This window comes from Pipra filicauda, unplaced genomic scaffold (genome assembly GCF_003945595.2).
Source record: "Pipra filicauda isolate LSUMZ 115617 unplaced genomic scaffold, ASM394559v2 scaffold278_size1010298_pilon, whole genome shotgun sequence".
NCBI lineage: Eukaryota > Metazoa > Chordata > Aves > Passeriformes > Pipridae > Pipra > Pipra filicauda.
Genome location: NW_024104396.1, coordinates 861217 through 879485, shown reverse-complemented (window position 1 = coordinate 879485; position 18269 = coordinate 861217). Strand labels below are relative to the sequence as shown.

The 18269-nt window shown below is 45.7% G+C and overlaps 1 protein-coding gene across 4 annotated transcripts in view; it reads right to left on the bottom strand.

Moving 5' to 3' along the window:
• Positions 1-18269, bottom strand: part of DNAI1 (dynein axonemal intermediate chain 1) — a 141164-nt gene that overhangs the window by 24511 nt on the left and 98384 nt on the right. For 3 of the 4 annotated variants that reach the window (XM_039382622.1, XM_039382623.1, XM_027722212.2), the window contains exons 17-19: positions 17907-18055; positions 16947-17046; positions 3691-3876 (exon numbers count right to left, since the gene is read on the bottom strand). In XM_039382622.1, coding sequence (XP_039238556.1) covers positions 3691-3876; positions 16947-17046; positions 17907-18055 — 435 coding nt within the window. Of the gene's footprint in view, positions 1-3690; positions 3877-16946; positions 17047-17906; positions 18056-18269 lie in introns of those variants that run through there. The other variant, XM_039382624.1, reaches the window with a different exon arrangement.

Genomic DNA, 18269 nt, shown 5'->3' with positions numbered 1-18269 from the left:
CTCAGAGTATTAAATAACACTTCTTAAAGATCCCCAAGTGTTTTACAAATATGAATTAATTAAGCTGTGGGTTGACCCAGCAAATTATTTAAAGAGCTCTTGAACCTTCCCTCCTAGCTCAAGGACATGAAGACAGGAAGGGACCAAAGTCTTATCCTTATCCTCCCTATTTCCACTTATCTACCACAACACCTTTACCTAACAGGCAAAACAGAATAAATTCAGCATGTCTGAAATCCCAAGCTCAGTCTCTCTTTGTAAGCCCTATTTTGTAAGCCCAGCGATAGTTAAGGAATCTGCAGAACATGGAGCAGACAGCACTGTGTCTGTTTTTAGGGGAAGAATGGGGTTTGGAATGACATGTGGCTATTAAGAGTTCTCTCAAAAAAGGTTGATTAGTTTACTCTTCATACATGTCAAAAGCAGTTGTCCCAGCTGCGTGGGAAGGCAAACCCCTGTGACATCAGCGTGAAACAGACAGGCAGTGGGACCTGTCTGTGCCCCTTTGGAAGCCTAGGTTCTGCCAGACCTCAGCAAAAGGCACCTTTCCATCTCCAAAGGAGCTGACAGAAGCAAGACCAGGCAGCTGAGCTCAGAGATACTGGGGTTGATGTGAAGCACTGGCTGTGGCTTGTTGGGTGTGGGGCAGGTGTCCCCACTGGGTTCTATGGGGATCTATGGTGAAGAGAACAGCCTGAGGTACCCAGGTGCTGAGCCAGGCACAGACAGGTTTATCTGAAAGGAGACAGCTGGGATGCCAGGACTCACCCACACAGTTTTCAATCCTCTTCACTTACAAAAATCTCTGAAGTTCCATTAATGTTAACTCCACCGTAGGGACTCCCAGAAAAGAGGGAGAAGTTTAGCCATTTTAAAGAGGAAGGCTGCTTGGACAGGGTAAGGGTTTAAAGAGCACATTGACTTGATCTTTAGAGGAGCCAGGATCAATACTTTGGAAGTACATCTGACTTCCCACAGTGAGATGATACTCTTGCAAAGATGGCTGGAGGCTTGGTGCCAAGGACACAAAGAGTTGTGCAGGCACAGGAAGGAGGTAGACAGGACGACAGAGTGGATGGCACCTCCTGTTCTGCCAGGGCTTGACTTCCCCCTGTTAAAGCACCCTCATCCATCGCCTAAACCACCGCTTGTTCACTTGCGGCACAGAAAGGCGACTAAGTAGTCTGGGCCAGATCCACCACTTTGCCACCACGCTTCACGTCATCTGTTTTAAATTCTCCTATCTTTCAGAGACAAGCTGGCTGCAGCCAAGGAACCTGTACACATAACCAGCCATGCCTGAACATCCCTCCTTCCTCTCCACATGTAAAGGAAACATTTAGTTCACCATTTAGTGTCCCTTCAAACTTAACCAGGCCAGCGGAAGACAGATAGTTTAATAATATCAGAGCAGCAGAGTCCATTTCCATCCCATTTATATGTTGCCTGGGATATAGTACCTATTCGTTTAAGGTCAGCAGAAAGTGATTGAGTCACTCATGAACTAACAGTTTAAATTGTTTTGTCAACAATGTGCAATTTTGCTTCCAAAGAAGGTCAGCAAATGAGAGGACAACATTCACCCCTGCACAGAGGGCTGCAGCCGGCCACCAGGAATGGAAGGAAACATTCAAATCCATACCTGAAGGATGGCATGCCATCCAGAGGGACCTGGACAAGTTTAGGAAGTAGGCCCATGGGAATCTCAGGAGGTTTAATAAAACCAAGTGGAAGGTCCTGCACCTGGGTCAGGGCAACTCTCAGTATCAATCCAGGCATGAACAGACCGAGAGCAGCCCTGCTGAGAAGGACTTGTGGGTGCTGGTGGGTGAGAGGTTGGACATGACCCAGCCATGTGCACTCACAGCCCAGAAACCAATCCTGTCCTGGGCTACATCCAAAACAGGGTGGGCAGCAGGTGAGGGAGGGGATTCTGCCCCTCAGCTCTGGTGAGATCCCACCTTCAGTGCTGCATCCAGCTCTGGGGTCCTCAGCACAGGAAGGACATGGACCTGTTGGAGTGAGTCCAGAGGAGGCCACCAAGATGATTAGAGGGCTGGAACACCTCTCCCAGGAGGAAAGGCTGGAAGAATTGGGATTATTCAGCCTGGAAAGCAGAAGGCTCTGAGATGACCTAATTGTGGCCTCCAGTACCTTAAGGGAGCCTACAAAGAAGATGGAGAGGGACTTTTTACAAGTCCATGTACTGACAGGACAAGGGGGAATGGCTTCAAACTGAAAGAGAGCAAGTTTAGATTGGATATTAGGAAGAAATTCTTTACTGTGAGGGTCGTGAGGTACTGGCACAGGTTGCCCCAAGAAGCTGTGGATGCCCCATCCCTGGAACTGTTCAGGGCCAGGTTGGATGGGACTTTGAGCAACCTGGTCTAGTGGAAAGTGTCCCTGACCATGGGATGATGACTTTAAAGATGATCTTTAAGGTCCCTTCCAACCCAAACCACTCCATGATTCTGATCCACAGCACAGTATTACTGGGCGCTGCTCAGCCCACAGCTCAGGAGCGGAGTGGAGGAGAGCAGCCACATTTATGTGCGTGTGACCCACCTCCACTGCTTAAGGCCTTGTGCAACAAGGGTCCATGGCAGACACTGTGCTCAACCACACCCAGAAAGGACTCATTCTCCTCCACAGCCCCCCACAGCTCAGCTCCAAACAAACTGCCATGCTAATGTTTTCTGTGCCCTCTAAGCACAGGGAAAGATTCACATTTCCAGTGGCATCCAGCTGAAGGAACTTTTTTAACATCACTCTGAAGACTGTGGTGTGGCACCAGTGCGATTAGTTCCTGGCCAAAGACCCTGCCTAATACAGCAGATTAGTAGAGTATATAAAACATTTGGGAGTACATAAATAAAAGATGATCATCTTGAGAGATTGCTTTCTTGGATTGGTTCTAAAAAGCCTGAAACTGAAAGACTCCACTTAACACAAGACAACTGGATATGAGAATTACAAGGGCTCAGAAAGGACACTGCATTTACAGCAATTCAACTTATAGCTGGATGAAGACCAGAAAAAAAATCCAGTAATGGATCTGTGTGAGACAGATCATCATCCTTCACAACTGGCCCTCACAGTTGGGTAGGAAAAATACTTCACCAACTCACAGAGGCACATGTATCTCATTGCTGTTACTTGAGATAAGGATCCCAAGTCTCCTCACACATTAAAGAACACTACTTGCTCATTTACAGAACAGTTGACATGGTGGTCAGGGGACAGGCTCTGATGCAGGAGCACAAGAAGACAGGCAGTACAGGTTTTGTGGGAGGACTTGGGAAAGTGTTGGGTTCTCCTTTACTTTTTACAAAGAGTTCTGCAAGTAAAACCCAAAGTTCAGAAAATATGTGAGCTTTGGGAAACAAATGAACCTCTGCAGAGCTTCTGGACCAGAGCTTGTCTGAATCATGGTGAAAAAGTTTGCCCATGGACAGCAAATCCTTCTTCCACCAGTCCCCACTCCTGCTCAGGAGCAAACTGAGCCTTCCTACTCATAGTGGAACAGAGGCATGGATTTAACATTCTACCCAAGAGGTTTGAGGTAGTTGGAAGCACCTCTCTAGAGAGAGAAGCTTTGCCAACACTATTGCACGGAAGGAGAGGGGACAGTGATAAGGCATGAAGAGACCTGTTTGGTACATCCATGAGGGGAATGCAGCTTATCCTTACCTTGGGCATCTTGCGCAGGTTGGGAGAGAGCTTCAAGGATGTGATAAGGCCTCGTTCATCTCCAACAATGATAATAGGGAAGACAGGATTAAATTGGATGTGGGTTGTTTTATTTTTCTTCCTGGTCACCACTAGCTGGGTGCAGAGAGCTTCATGCTTATTAATGTTCAGATCAAACACATGGGCCTGGGGAAAAAAAAAGGGCAAAGAACACAAACAGGAATAATTAGGCAAGAACATCCCTCAGCGGCAGGGTGCTGGCTGGAGAAATCAGAGAGAAAAGGTCCCATGGAAGAAATATCCCAGCCTCAGCACACAATTGCCATCTGTGGTCAGGGCCATGGTTCTCTTTTAAGTAATCAGTGTGCAGAAGCCACTTGTGCAGCTTGTGAGGGACTGTCCTTCTCCTGCAGGGTCTCATGGAGCAAGGACCACTTCTCTGCTGCGGGTGCAAGCCTTGGCAAAGCTCCAGCTAATCCAGGCTGGAGAAGGCTCAGAGCCAGCATTGTAACTCCACAGGTCTTAATCTCCCTTCTCAGTGGAAGTAATGAGACAAACAGGTGTTAAATCAGAGTCTAACACAGACTGATGCCCAAAACAGGGAATGCTGTCAGAAATTCTGATTGCTGTTTGTTACAGAGCATTCTAACATTTCCAGCTTAATAATAACAATAAAGACTCAAACCAGTAAGTAATAGGGAAGTGATGGGAACAGGGACAGTATGATTAAGGGTGTACCCTGGGGTAGTGCCAGGGAAGCAGAGGACAGCTCTGCTGGTAGCCTAGTCTAGCTGCTTCAGACATTACACCTGCACACATGTCCTTCTCCCACAGCATCAAGACAAGTGCCAGGTAAAGATTTGCCAAACGGGAAAGGTGAGGATGGAGGGAGACAGACCTGAGGACCCACTCAGGCAGGATTCCCACTGGCATGGACCTCAGACCTCTGGCACTGATATAGCAGTGACACAGACCTGCCACATCACCAGCTGTGCATGATAATTCACATTTCATTAAGACTCCAGAGGGAGCAGTGGCAGTTACTCGAGAGAATGTATTAATTTAACATTATTTCCCAATAATTGCAATTTGCTCCTGTTATTGATACAGACTGCACAGGCTAATAAAACATGATGTTCCTCTCTTCCCCAGCGCTGAGGCAAGCAGTCTGCAGCATGGTGGACTCCCACCTGGTGTCCATCATGAAACTTTCAGCTTTACATTTCTCTTCCCTTTTCTGTCTTCAGAAAAACTAACGAAGGGAGTATTTTATGCTAACAAGTACAGTGGGAATATAGGGAAAATTAGGACTGAACTACTTGAAAACCTCCTGACAGCTGTGTCTTGTTTACCAGCACTTAAGAGACAGAGGAATCATATAATTTCAACAGTACGCCATGCTCACAATTTGAATCTGAAATCTGACAATGCTACCCTACAAAAGCTTATTCCAAAGAGCGTGGAAGGTTTTGTATCAAATCAGTACATTTACCTTACCATTACACACCAATTTTATCTGAATCCATGTATAGCAAAGAGCTGGGCCGTGTGCAAACAAAAGTTTCATGAGCTGCTCTGTGTTCATATGACTAAAAGCCCTATGCCAGTAGCACTTTGTGATGTCCTTTGTCTGGCCAGAGTAAACAAAGATTTTACCAATGCAGAAAACAAGAAGAGGAAGACTCCTTCCAGACTGAAGTAAAATAAGACTTTTCCAGATGGGAAAACACTTGAAAAGTAAACAGGGTTCTCAGGCATATTTTGAAGAAATCCATGACAGTATAACTCCAAAAGATAATCAGCCACAGATGAGGATCTGCAGTTTGGAGAGCTCTTCCCCAGTCAAAAAAAGCATAGGTGAAAGCATGGCAGCATTTTTATCTGCTCAAAATATCAGATGCCAGCATTAAATACTGAATCTCGACCTGACACTTGAGGTCTCAGAGTCCAGCAAAGGTAATTCCAATTTCCTGTCCCTAGACATAAATAAAGGTGGCTGTCCTGGCTTGTACTTTACACCTGCTGTCTTACCTATTCTGTAAAAAAGAACAAACACTCTTTCAAGCCTATCAGTCTCCCATGACCCACACTCACTAAAGATCTAATTTCTTGCCTTCATAGAATACACTTTTATTAATTTAGTAACCTAAGAGCCTGGGAAATTCCCTCTGCTTGAGCAGCATTATTTAATCTAGTTAAAAAAGAAAAAGGCAACAGGGAATTAGTGGCCAGGTTTCTTTTTGGCAGCCAGGTCTGCACTGCTCTCTGTAAGGCTGTCACTGTATCCCACCTGCATATCCTGCCCAGTTCTGCACTGGAGAAAGACAGCATGTCCGAAGGCTCAGTGTTGGAGTGCTGAGCAATTTAAATTACTCTGGGTGAGGCTGTTTTTCAAAAATGTCACGGACAGCCGAGACAAGCACAATGCCTGGGATGAGAACTCGAAACCATCAGCAATGTGGAGAAGGTCAAAAGCAAACAAGTTTATGAATGTTCCTACTATAAAGCTCCTCTTTTATGAGCTTCTAAACAAATGGGCTTGTTTTCCTTTGCCAAGGGAATCATGGAAAAGAACAAACTACTTCAGTACTTCAGCTGGAAACATCAGCCTCATATCAGCTGTCAGATGCAGCAGATGAAGGGGTGGGCCAGAGGCACCAGGAAGGACTTCAGAGGCTTTGATTTAAAGGCTTATGGCTACTCTCAGGAGAGGGGGAAACAGGATCAGACCAACACTGGTTTTGGTGCTTTGGGAATACCCTAAAAGGGGCACAGGGCTTCCCACAACTTGAGGAATGTTAACAGTGCTGCAAAGCAGCAGAGCGACACGTGACCAGCACCATCTGCGGAGCTGCCTTGGGCTTTGGGAAGGGCTTTCTGCCCAAGGAATGAGAGATTAAAAACCTTCAGTCTCCTTGAGATTCCTGCTCCCACGAGCTGCCCTGCTGGCTCAAGTCCAGGGATTAAGGATTATAGAGAAGGATCCAGCTGGATCTCCCACCCCAGAGACGCATCACCAAACACACAGGTTCTCTCCATCCCACTGCCACAGTGGCCCCTGTCCCTCCAGAGTACAGATCACTACTTGCAGGCAGATATGTCCTCTCGGGTCTTGTGAGATGAGCCCTCTCAGAGTATATGATCCAGCAAAGATCAACCACAGCCCACAGAAGTGCCACCCAACTCCACATGTGACTCGAGTATCAGATTCAGGGGCAGCAGGGTGACCAGAACCAGAGACACATCCAACCTCTATCCATGGAGCAGAGGTTCCAGGGGAAGGAACTCATTCAGCAGCACCCAGATGAGATCTAATACTTAGACACTGTCGGGCAGCTGGTGCAAATGGGCATTTTTACAGGGGTTGTTATTTGTATCAGTATCCTTTTGGAGCTCACAAACCAGTGAGGTAACCAGTGAATAACCCCCCTTTTCTGCCAGCTCTGCACCCCACTTCTCATGCTGCCTAAGCTGGTCCCTCACTGCAGGTGCTGAGACCTGGGGCCATCACACTTGCTCACCCACACTCATCCCAGAGCAGTACAGAAGCTACAAAGTGAAGGTTTCAAACCTCTGATTTTCAGAGTGTTTCTATTTTGGTGTGTGTCAGCAGAGGAGGGAACAGGAGCCTCCTTACAATGAACTTGCTTCTATCAGATACTTTCTTCAGATCCCATAAAAGCAAATCAGGAACCTGCAGGATTTGGAGCTCTACTGCTTGCAGACCACAGTAGATACCTTCTATTTTTTTCTGTTTGTAAGCTAAAAATAAAACAGGTAAGGGCACTTCAGTTCTTCTTTACAGAGTCCTTAAGAACAATATGTGGTCACTTGTCCAAAGGAACACAAATCAGACTCCAAGAACAAGAAACCTGGAAAGAGGCATAGAGAGAGAGAGGTAAAAGAAATCTGAAAATGTCCAAAATAGGAAGTGCAAGAACTCTCCTCTGCTCCCCCCAGCTTAAGTGCAGGGGAATAAAGCTCTGGGCAGTAACCAATAACTCCAACAGTGATTTTACTTATGATCCCTTTAAACCTCCATACCCGCTCCAAGAAAGCACAGGAGAACACACCCCACTTCCAGGCGAAGCCCAGGCTGCTGAGCTAAGCAGTTCCTTCCAGCATGGGGATTTATGAGCTGGCATCAACCACAATCAAAAGAAACCTAGACCCACACTACCAAAGTGCTGGACAGTCTGATGTAGATACGCCAGGCAGATGCTCAAAGCAAACCTCTTGATGGAAGGACAGCAACTCTGATAAGTCAGTAGTCCCTGAAAAGCAACACTGAATTTAAGCAGATGCCCAGTTATCACTAAGGTGGGGACAGGTGAAATCTACAGTTTCTGATGGTTTTTATCCAATAAGAACAATTCTAAATTGCCATTACAGTAACAGCAGAGCCTCCGTGCTTGATGTACAGGCGATAATGGATCTAAGTCTACTGTGTTACAGTTGCAGAAATATTTGACATAAAGAGCTTCCTTCATTCCTGACTCCTAAACAGCCAGAGAAGAAATTCAATTCAGTTGCATCCAGACCAACAGCTCTACTGTCTATGAATCATGTAAATGCATGCCACCTCCCAAAATCCAGCTGTTCCCCACTGAGGCTCCACATAGCTGCACTGTAAGGATGGCACAGTTCATGTCCAAGGCTAGTACCACAGCTCTAGCATCAAACCATGTTCAGAGTTCTGAACAACTCATTTCTCCCCACCTGCTCTACAAACTGCACTGACAGCCTGAAAGCCAGCCCAGGCTCTCATGTGTTCAACAGCTCTGAGGTGACTTGGAGCCCTCTGTCCTTATACCCTTTGTCAGCCCCTGCTCTGCAGCACCAGGGAGGGAAATGCAAAGAGATGTGCAGGGGAGCTGGACCTTCTAAACAGAAAAACCTCTCTGCCAGCAAAACAAACTACTTGACTTTTGCGGCCTACGAAGAAGGGAGCTGAAGAGCTACTTTGACCTACCCTGCCTTTACTTTATGCCTCAAACCCCTGATGGGTCTGCAATGGCTGCAGCATTCACTGTCCTTTTATTCCAGCCTTACAAGCCTTCACTCCCCAACAGAGGTCTGGACAATGCTAACGTGTTCAAAAACAAACTGATGGCAACCTGAACCAAGGCTGGAGGGATAGATATATAGCTATATAGATATATAGATGTGCAAAAACAAGGCAGATGTGCCTGGTAACTCGGCAACAAAGAGCAAAAGGTGAGGGGTAATTTAATACCATGCTGTCCTTTACCAGTTGACATCTCTTTCAGTGCTTGGCTTTCACTGTCCTTTGTGATCGATTTACCTCATTTCCTTGACTGAATCATCCATTTGCAAACTCCCCAGATGATTTGTTTCAAACTCCCAGGTAACATGTTTAACAAGTGGGCAGGCCATCCCCAGCTGTCAGGTACCAAGACAGCTGCTGGAGCATCCCAAAGGCACTGGGCAGGCAGGGCTGTTCACAGCTTGTGTAAAAGCCAAGCTGCCATGAGGTGAAGGCCTTACTTTGCATGATTTCTATACTGCCAACTGTAGCCAGAAGAGCTTCCAACACAGTTAATTTTCTCTGGGAGGACATTTCTGAGTTACAAATGAGCATTGTAAGATGGTCCTTAGTCCCTCTGACACCCAGGGCATTCAGGGTCTTGGCAGGAAGAAAGGAGAACTGACTCAGAAAACATTCATTGCCTCCCCGCTTCTGCAATGACAACACAGGAATCCTGGTCCAGCTGTCCTTATCCCAGCACTAGGCAGTCCCTAAAATTCACGGGCTTTCACAGCACTTTCATATTACTGCTGAAAGAAGAGACCCTAGCTCTGTTACAGGTATGTTCAGAGGCACCATCGAGCTTGGAGGATGAGCAGGCATTTGTGAAAGCTACTTTTTGGGCTGAGCCAGCCGAGTTTTGCCAGCCAAGAGCTAGCTGCATGTCCTGGGGTATGGGAGAGGGCTCAGCACATCCCTCTGCCCTGTAGCATTCCAGCCCACTGCTCCCGGGCGCGTGACACAGCAGGGAAAAGAACGCCTGTGTCACCTGACTTAACTGTGGGAGCTGCTTCACTGTAAGGCCTCCTCATCTCTCCTCCTCATTCAGTAAGAATTGGGTCATTCTCAATTTGATATGGTAGGAAAACAGCATCAGCCTCAGCTGATTTGACTCAGCTCCCACGAGTCAGTAAGAAATTAAAGCCTCAGCATGGAGAAGAGCTGCTATTCATTCAGACAGGCTGAGGAGCTTTCGGTCTCTTTTGGAAACCCTGAGATATTGTTTAACAAGAAAGTACTTGTTCATCCAAGCTAACTTCCTTGTCTGACACCACTTGTGCCAGCCTGGCTCTTCTCTGAAAGCCTCCACGATTAAGATAATCTCCTTCGTGTCTTGGTCCTGCACACTTTTGAATGCTGTTATCTGGTGCTAAATAGCTGATACAGCCTACCCCTGAGCTAGTTGCACTTCAGCTTGGTCTAATAGGATTCTTGTATGTTGCCTGTGACTATTGGTTTTTTCCTCTTTAACATTAATATCATGCTTTAGAATGAATCACAAAGACTCCTGCTCTTCATGTTTGTAATAAATTCAATGTTACTTTTCAAATCGCTTCTGAAAGGGGAATGTCAAACAGAGAAACTAATCTGTGCTGAACTCGTGTACTAACCAGGCTGAGAGCAGCTGCAATCCCTCCTGCACAGCAGAGATGACCCTTCCTTTCAGAGTATACAAAGCCCAGCCTGAGCTCAGGTTGTGCTGGAGTGACTGCCCCTTGCATGTCCCAGGTTTGGCTCAGAAGAACAGAGTAGCAAGAGCATGGCAGCACAGGCAGTTCCCAGCCACAACCTCCCTCAAGGTCCTGCTGCTTCCCCAGTTAGTGCTCATTTAATATTGCACATTTAGTTTGTGTCTTTATTGAATTTCATCTCACTGATTGCAAATTGCTGCTGAGGCTGTCACGCTCATTTACAATTTCTGTTCTGGCACTAAAGCACTCATAAGTCTTGCCCGCTTAGTCCCCTCACAATTACTGCTGGGTTTCAGCGCCAGCCCAGTCCCCGAAGCATCCCTGCACACTCTGCTGAGGATGATTTCCATCATGTCATATCCACCTGCTCTCCTGCTTGTAGTTTGCTTATGAACTTGTGCTAATCATGTTCCCGAAATCAACCTATAGGCATGTGTTACATCCCCTTCCTCTGATCTACTGGGCCTGTTACTCTCAAGAACAGATTAGACCAGTTTCATGTGATATGGCCTTACTAAAGCCTCACTAGACTGCTTGTTCCTTGATCTACCAGTGCTTACAAATAGAACAATCAATGATTTGTCCCAGGATCTTTGTGGATAGCATATTTAGGCTGGCTAATCTCTTCTGCACTGTTGTCGTCCTGAATACTGGGCGAAGAGTCTTTCCTCCAGTCTTCCCTACTCTGCCATCCCATCACAAATACCTGATGAAGAATAGGGAGACTGTTTCAACCAGTCCCTTAAGTGTCTCAGGACAAACCTCCAAGGCTGTGCTACATGAATACATACCATCTGTGCCAGTCCTTCTGTGACCTCTCTACTGCGACCCACAGCCCAGTCCCTGAGGTCAGGCTGAAACTCCATCCTCATAGATTATGACCAAGCTCCACCTCTCCACATGTTGGCAGAGTCCTGGCTATGCTCTGCCAGGCAGTCAGCACTGGAGACTGGGGCATGGGCAAAGGCAGGCAATTGCACAAGGAAGAGCAGCATCATGTCTGATGGGAGAGGCAGTCACTGCTCTCTGCCACCTGCACCCCATGGCAGGCCAGCAAAGCTGTTCATAAGGCAGATATTGAACTGTCATGGTTTGGAGACTGGCATTTAAAATGAACCAGCACAGATTCAGGTCATTATAAAATGCCAAGGAATAAAGATTAAGGCTCAGGAGCTGCTGTCTCTGTACAGAAGGATAGGACAGACAGCTGGAGGCTCTCTGTGGCCAAAACACCAGAGGTCCAAACTTGCAAATTCAAACCAGTGAGGAACCATTCTTAGCAGTGGCCAGTAACAAAGAGCAGAGACGAGCAGCTTTATAAACTCTTGTAGACTCTCCTGATGGACTCTGTGCTCCCAGCAGGTTTTTATGCAAAGTCTAATAGGTAAATCAACAAACAAAATATTTTGAGATGCTGTTAAAGTAATTTTTTCATTCACATGTGTTCATGAAGCAGAAAAAGGCAGACTTGGTTCCTATACGACCTTTAGGTTTTGCAGCAGAAGAAAATGAACAAGAAAATCATCACTTCTGCTGTAAATACAATTTCAAAGCTATTTTAAGAAAGCTCCTGCCCACTTTAGCCTACTCAAAGGTCCTTCTGAGTGACAGCAAAGAGACTTGTGCTCATTTACTGCTTTTACACCCCACCATTTCCCTAGCCATGGTGCAAAGAGCCAGGAAAGGCTTTGTCCAGCCCTGCAGAGGTAGTGGTGGCCCCACAAGGCATGGATAAACCCCATGGGCTACTGCAGAAGCATTGAAGGAAAGACTCAAATGCAGCAGGGACATCTGTAGTCACGTTCATTGTCCTGACACCCCTGGGCAAAAGCATCAACTGATGCTGAGGGGTCTGCTTCGACCTCTGATTCATGCCCTACAAAGAGAGGCAGGATTAAGCCCAAAATACCTAGTGAAATATTTGCAAACCTTAAAGGTTTAACAAGCCTCTTATCTGCAAAATCGTTCATGCTTTTAAAGACAGACTGGCTTTTGCTTCCAGTCAGTGCTAAATAGGCAGTAAGTTTGTGCAAACTGCTCTATGCACACATACACTAACCATTTCTCTCCCACCTGGGAAAGAATGGGCATCAAGACCAGTAGGCAGAATAACTTTGCCGTGTTATCCCATGAGTGAGACACAACAGAAAGCTGGTCTTCAAGACTTCTCATTCAGAACAGTTGTACAAACACTAAAATAAGCTTATATAAACAGGAAAGGGCACACTTGCTTCCTGAGCAGCAAAAACCGTTCGCTGATTTCCTGAAGGTTTGGATTATTTCAAGAATTTCACATCTTGAAAGGTCAACAGCTTCACTAATGGGGAAAAGCCCTGGAGTGTATGTATGACCAGTTTTCTCTGTAGAGTGCATACTTGGATGACATTTATCTTGAGGTTATCAATATTTACTAAAGATGGTTATAATATCACCTTCCTCTTGCTGCATCAGTAATGAGGAACACAGCCCTCAAAATCATGAGAGCAAATGGACTTGCACTTAGTGGATGTTCCCCAGCCTGTTGTAAAATCCCTGGGATCCTCCCTTTTGCACAGGACATTTCATAGCATCATAGGGTTAGAAGGTACTGCAGGTTGTAAATGATCCCCCGAAGTCCATCTGCCTAAAGCAGGCTCAGCTCTGAGGTCAGATGTGGTTGCTCTACCCAATCTGCGTTTGAAAACCTCCATAGACAGAGATGGTACAGCCACTCTGGGCAAGCTACTTCATTCCTTAACTCCCTTCACAGCTAAAGTTTTTCCTTATATCCAGCCCAAACCTCTCATTTCAACTCTCTTCAGCTGTCGTGTCTCATCATTGCTTCATGTGCTGCTGTGAAGAGTTTGGCTTGAACTTAAAAATTACCTCCTGGCACACTGGTGGGTTCCTCCTCCAGGCTAAACAAGCCCAGCTTGCCCACACCATCTCAGTCATTGCATGGGGCAGCTGTGGCCCACAGCCTGGGATCCAGACATCTCGGGACACTGGTGACATAGGTGTCTTTGGCTATTTTAACAGTCCTAATAATTCATGCATGAATTCAGCACAAAAAAGCAGCTGCATGCCCAGAAGTGGAGGAAATGCCAAAACCATTTCCTTACTTAAGGAAAGGAAGTAAAAGAAGCCCAAAAGGAAATTTCAGGTGTGATTCCCGCCTTTACATGTTTCAGGGTTTTTTTCCCCCCTGCTTTAGGCATAAGTTTGAGATGGACTTAAAACAAACTCCCAAAGGCAAATGCTGCTGAATGTCACAGGATTTAATTCCACCCCTCCTATTTGTCTGCCCTCTGTCATTACCATAAGCTGATATCCAACACCCCCAGATTTCCTCAACCCTAAGTGTAAGGGTCTAGGTATTCAAATCTACCTCCAATTTTTTTTTCTTTTGATTTCCAAAGCACATCTCTCATCCCAGCCAGTCTTTTTCTTCATGTCAGGCTTTTACCATTTACAACACAAGGTGTTCTCTAACCTCATTTTATTTCACTTATAATCACATCAGTATCTGCACTCAGGGCTCTGTAGGAGATGGCCTGGAGAGATCACAGAGATTCTGTCAGCCAAGCGAGTTGGAAGAATCATATTTAGAAATAACAGATCTCTCCACCTGTCTGCTTTAGGAACCATTGTGGAGTCTTCAAGGAATGTAAGTGTCACCTGAAATGCAATCACATGGCAAAACTGCAGTGGATTTTGCACACTGATTGAAACCAAAGCTGAATGCTCTGTAGCAACCACTCTGAGTGCATCCAGCAGAGAGTAGCTTCCATAAAAGCAATTGGCTGTCCAGTCCTTTTTAAATCAGGCCACTTATTTAGGCACCTAGTTCTAGAAGTGGGAGGTTTTTTCCAGGAAGTGTTGGCACGTATGTGCACATCTTGATGATCATTTTATTTTATTTCAATTTTCATTGCAAATCGTTTATGCTCATTCTGAAATAAAATGGCCAACAGGCAAAGCAGGAGACTAAGGAAATTACCCAGAACATGATGGAGAGCAATAGTAGCAGTTACTATCCACTGCACCAGTGGCAGAATATCCATGTTCCGGTTATTTATGAAGAGGCAGTGCTGTCCAAAGCAGATGCTCAGCTGCCAACAAACACATTTTATCATAATGCCCCTGATATTTACAGCTTTTATTAAGTCCCCACCTCCTGGATTCATGTGGATTGAGAGATTTTTAGATTCAAAAATGCCCCAATTTCCGAGTCAGTCTTAGGGGGCTCATGAATACGTTTTGGAAACATAGCATCAGCTTGAATAAGAAAAAGTGTTTTACAAAATATGCCAGGTATCTCCTGAAGACTGCAATTAGGGCCTGATTTTAAAACCACCTCCAGGCAACCTTCAAATTTTTCAGGCATGATTACGTGCAGATGCAAAGATAGAGGCTGTTTATGAACAAGAGGCCTTTAATGTTTTATTTTCTGGCTCCATATCCTGTACTTTTCTGTACTGTAGAATCATAGAACATCCTGTTAACGTAGATTTTTTCCCAGCATTAATGGAGCCTGCCCTTTGTGAAGTGCTGAGTTATCCTCAAGAAGTGCACTCTGCTATAAAGTGGAATATGTCCAGAAATAAAATGGCTGTAAACAGCTACTTATTTCCCTTCCACTGCAGATCTAGAAGGTTCTGTTGAACAATGGAAACTAAGCTATGTCTCAGAAACACCCTGCTGCAGCCAGCATAGTTAGTAGCTAACACAGCTAACACAGGCCCAGCAGCTCTTGCCTCGACCTGTCCTTCTAGGCAGCGCAGTTTTGGGCTGTTCTTGGTTGATGGCCACTCTTCTTGGAGTTTGGGATAAAAAGCATAAAGCAGAATTAGATCCTGTTAGATTAGGTTCTACTTCTGGATCACTGATTTAGAGCCAAGGTAGGACAGCCAAGGTGAGACACCCTGGGTGCAGTGCTGCCAAGTCAAGCAGGCTTCTGCCTTATCCATAGCCTCATACGAACTCCAGGCCCATGGATGCTCCAGCTAACGTGGCTAGGCTGTGGCATCCTGAGTTTACAGGGAGACCACATGACCCAGTGAAGAGATTTCTATTGCTTAGAGCTTGGGAGAGACAAATTCACAGCCTGAGCCAATGTATCAGTGAAATTATTTTCTTGCTATAACACAAAGGTTAAACTGCAATAAAGTTTCCAAGGCATCAGTTCAATGATAGAGATACATAAAGGCCATCCTTTTGCTAGAGTAATTTTGGCCAAACTGCACAGACTTTCCAGTTTATACCAGCTAAACATACAGCCCATGGTGGCAAAGCAACGTGGCCTCACAGCACTAAACCAGTATTGATGGACAGCTACATTTCCTGGCTACTCACCAAGCCCAAATTAACCATCTGAGGTACTGCAATGGATGGCTAGAGGCAAAAGTATAACTGCTGTGATCTTGATATTAGGACTGGTCTAAGGAGTTCATTACCAAATTATTACTCTTGGTGACAGCCTCACATTGTGGGAATATGTTGATTTTATTTATTGAAACAAAATTCTATTGGCTGACCCTAGGCATACCACTTAAATTGATTTTTTTAATATCAATATAAACATATAACCACTTTATTCTATAACTTCTCTTTACCTTGAATCTTTGGAACCACTGCCCTGATGTCAGCTCATACTAGGGAAGTTCTGATCTCAAGAGTCATCTCTCCATCCCCAGGGGTGCACTGAGGAGTTCAGTATTTCAATCCTATCATGTGCAAGCTGCACACCTGCACTGATGAGGTCAACAGGAGAGCAGGAAGGGATTTGTGTGCATTTGCAACACCTACTTTGAGAAGGAGCGAGGGATTAATGCCCAGGGATATGCATGCCAAAGGCAGGAAAGCACAGGAAAAAGAAGCCTGTTTCCTGAACCCTGTTCTTCTCTCTGTCCTCTGAGTACCTCCTTCCCTGGAGTAAAAGGAGTAAACTAGGACTACAGGGAAGTTTTCCTGTGCTAGATGCTGGGGTAGCTTGGCCCTCAAGAAGCCCCTGTGCCCAGAGGAGAAGGCCCACTTGCATTTCTGATGGGCTTGTCAAGGCTGCAGTGAGATGTGCAGCTGATCCTCAGCACCTGCTAAAAGCACTCTGGCTTTATAAGCTGATTTAACATCAGCTGTTTGCATGATTGGGCTGCAGCTGAGGGATTTCTGGCCCTGTTGCTTGTAAGGGTGTGGTAGGCTTCAAGGGGGAGAAAGAGTAAGAAATGCTGTCGCCCAGGTATTCTCTTCTCTGTTGCTTTATGACTTTTGTGTCCTCTGTAATCAGACTGATCAAAAAGCAATCAATACTTTTAGGGCTCTGAGGTACCAAAATGATCCTGCCATACAGCAACAAGCAACTCAGGCAATCTGCAGCCAACTCAGCCTCTCACTGTGGTGGATTCCTGCTGGTGGGGGATCTGCAGCTCCCTGACATGCTTGGCCAAAATTGGGCTCACCCATTCCCATGCTCAGCCCTAATCTCCCTTGACTTTCTTTCAGCTCAAATCGGAGGAGTGTTGCTCTGAGCCTCTCACCTTGCCATCAATGGTGACTGCAGCAAAGACTGTGGAGGAGTAAGGAGACCATGCAACATCCCCTACAGCACAACTCAGGTCATAAACAAACATCGGAGTCCTATAACAAAAGACACAGAGAGAGGAATTCATTTGGACACATGCCACTCTGGAAGTGTAACAATGAGCTATGAACACTTGGATGTTGCAGAAGTGAGAGACAGTGTATTTCTCTGTGTCAGATAACAGCCAGGGCCTGAGTCAAAGGCAAAGCAAAGCTGAGCATCGATACAAAAGAGTCGGGATTTTGACCTGCTACAATGAGATGAGAGGCAGCACATTTCTTTCTTTCTGAAAGCATTTTGAAAGCTTCTCCCCAACACACACAACAAGATGGAGTCTCGCTGGTTAACAATCATATGGGAAAAAGTGATTTTCCTTCTCTGGACTTCTGACAATAACATTGAATCTTAGAGCGGTATTGGCAACGGGAAATATTTGACTTTGATTTATAACAAAATCAATTTCCTGATTGAAACCAGACATTCCTCAACCACTAACCCTGAACTTCATTCCATATTTTTAAGTGTTCCAATTTTTTTTTTGCCCCTCTGGCTCTTAGGATGTTTTCTGACCCCTGAGGCCATAAGCCAGCTCCTGACATTTCTCTGTGGCATCACTCCAGGGGAATAACCCTCCCACAGTAGGTCCTGTCTGAAGAAAGCCAGGTCCAAAGTAAAGCAGCCAGGCTCTGCGTTGAGCTGCACTGCTTGGCAAGTTCCTGGGGCAGCGAATGCTAAACTTTATACTTCATTCCCGGGCAATACAAATCTGAGTCATCAGACCCAAAAAATAAGAAAGCAATTAGCATTATCAACACCTAGGAGGAAAACTGAGACTGAGGTATGAGCAGAGTCGACACGTGTAGCTGGCATATCAGGCTGGACCTCCCTGCCCACACCAGGACCCAGCAGGACCTACTTGATGGTGTGATCCCAGATCTTGACTGTCCAGTCAGAGCTGCAGGAAATGAAGACTTTCAAGTGAAATGGATTCCAGCTGACTGTGTCCACAGCCATGTGATGGGCTTCAAACACATCCAGAAACTGGCTTGAATAGCTTTTTGAACACTGCAATAGAAAGAACCAGTCAGTAATCAGAGATAGACCTTCTCCTGAAGCTCAAATTCATGCAGAAAGATGCCTCTCTATATTCGTATGGCCTCCCTGGATCTTCTGGGCTGGTTGGGAAGAGGTGGCTGGTACCCAGGGGTGCTACAGAAAATCAGTAATTTAGCACATACTGTTTCACCCCATTTGCAGGCAATATCGAGCTCCCCTCTGC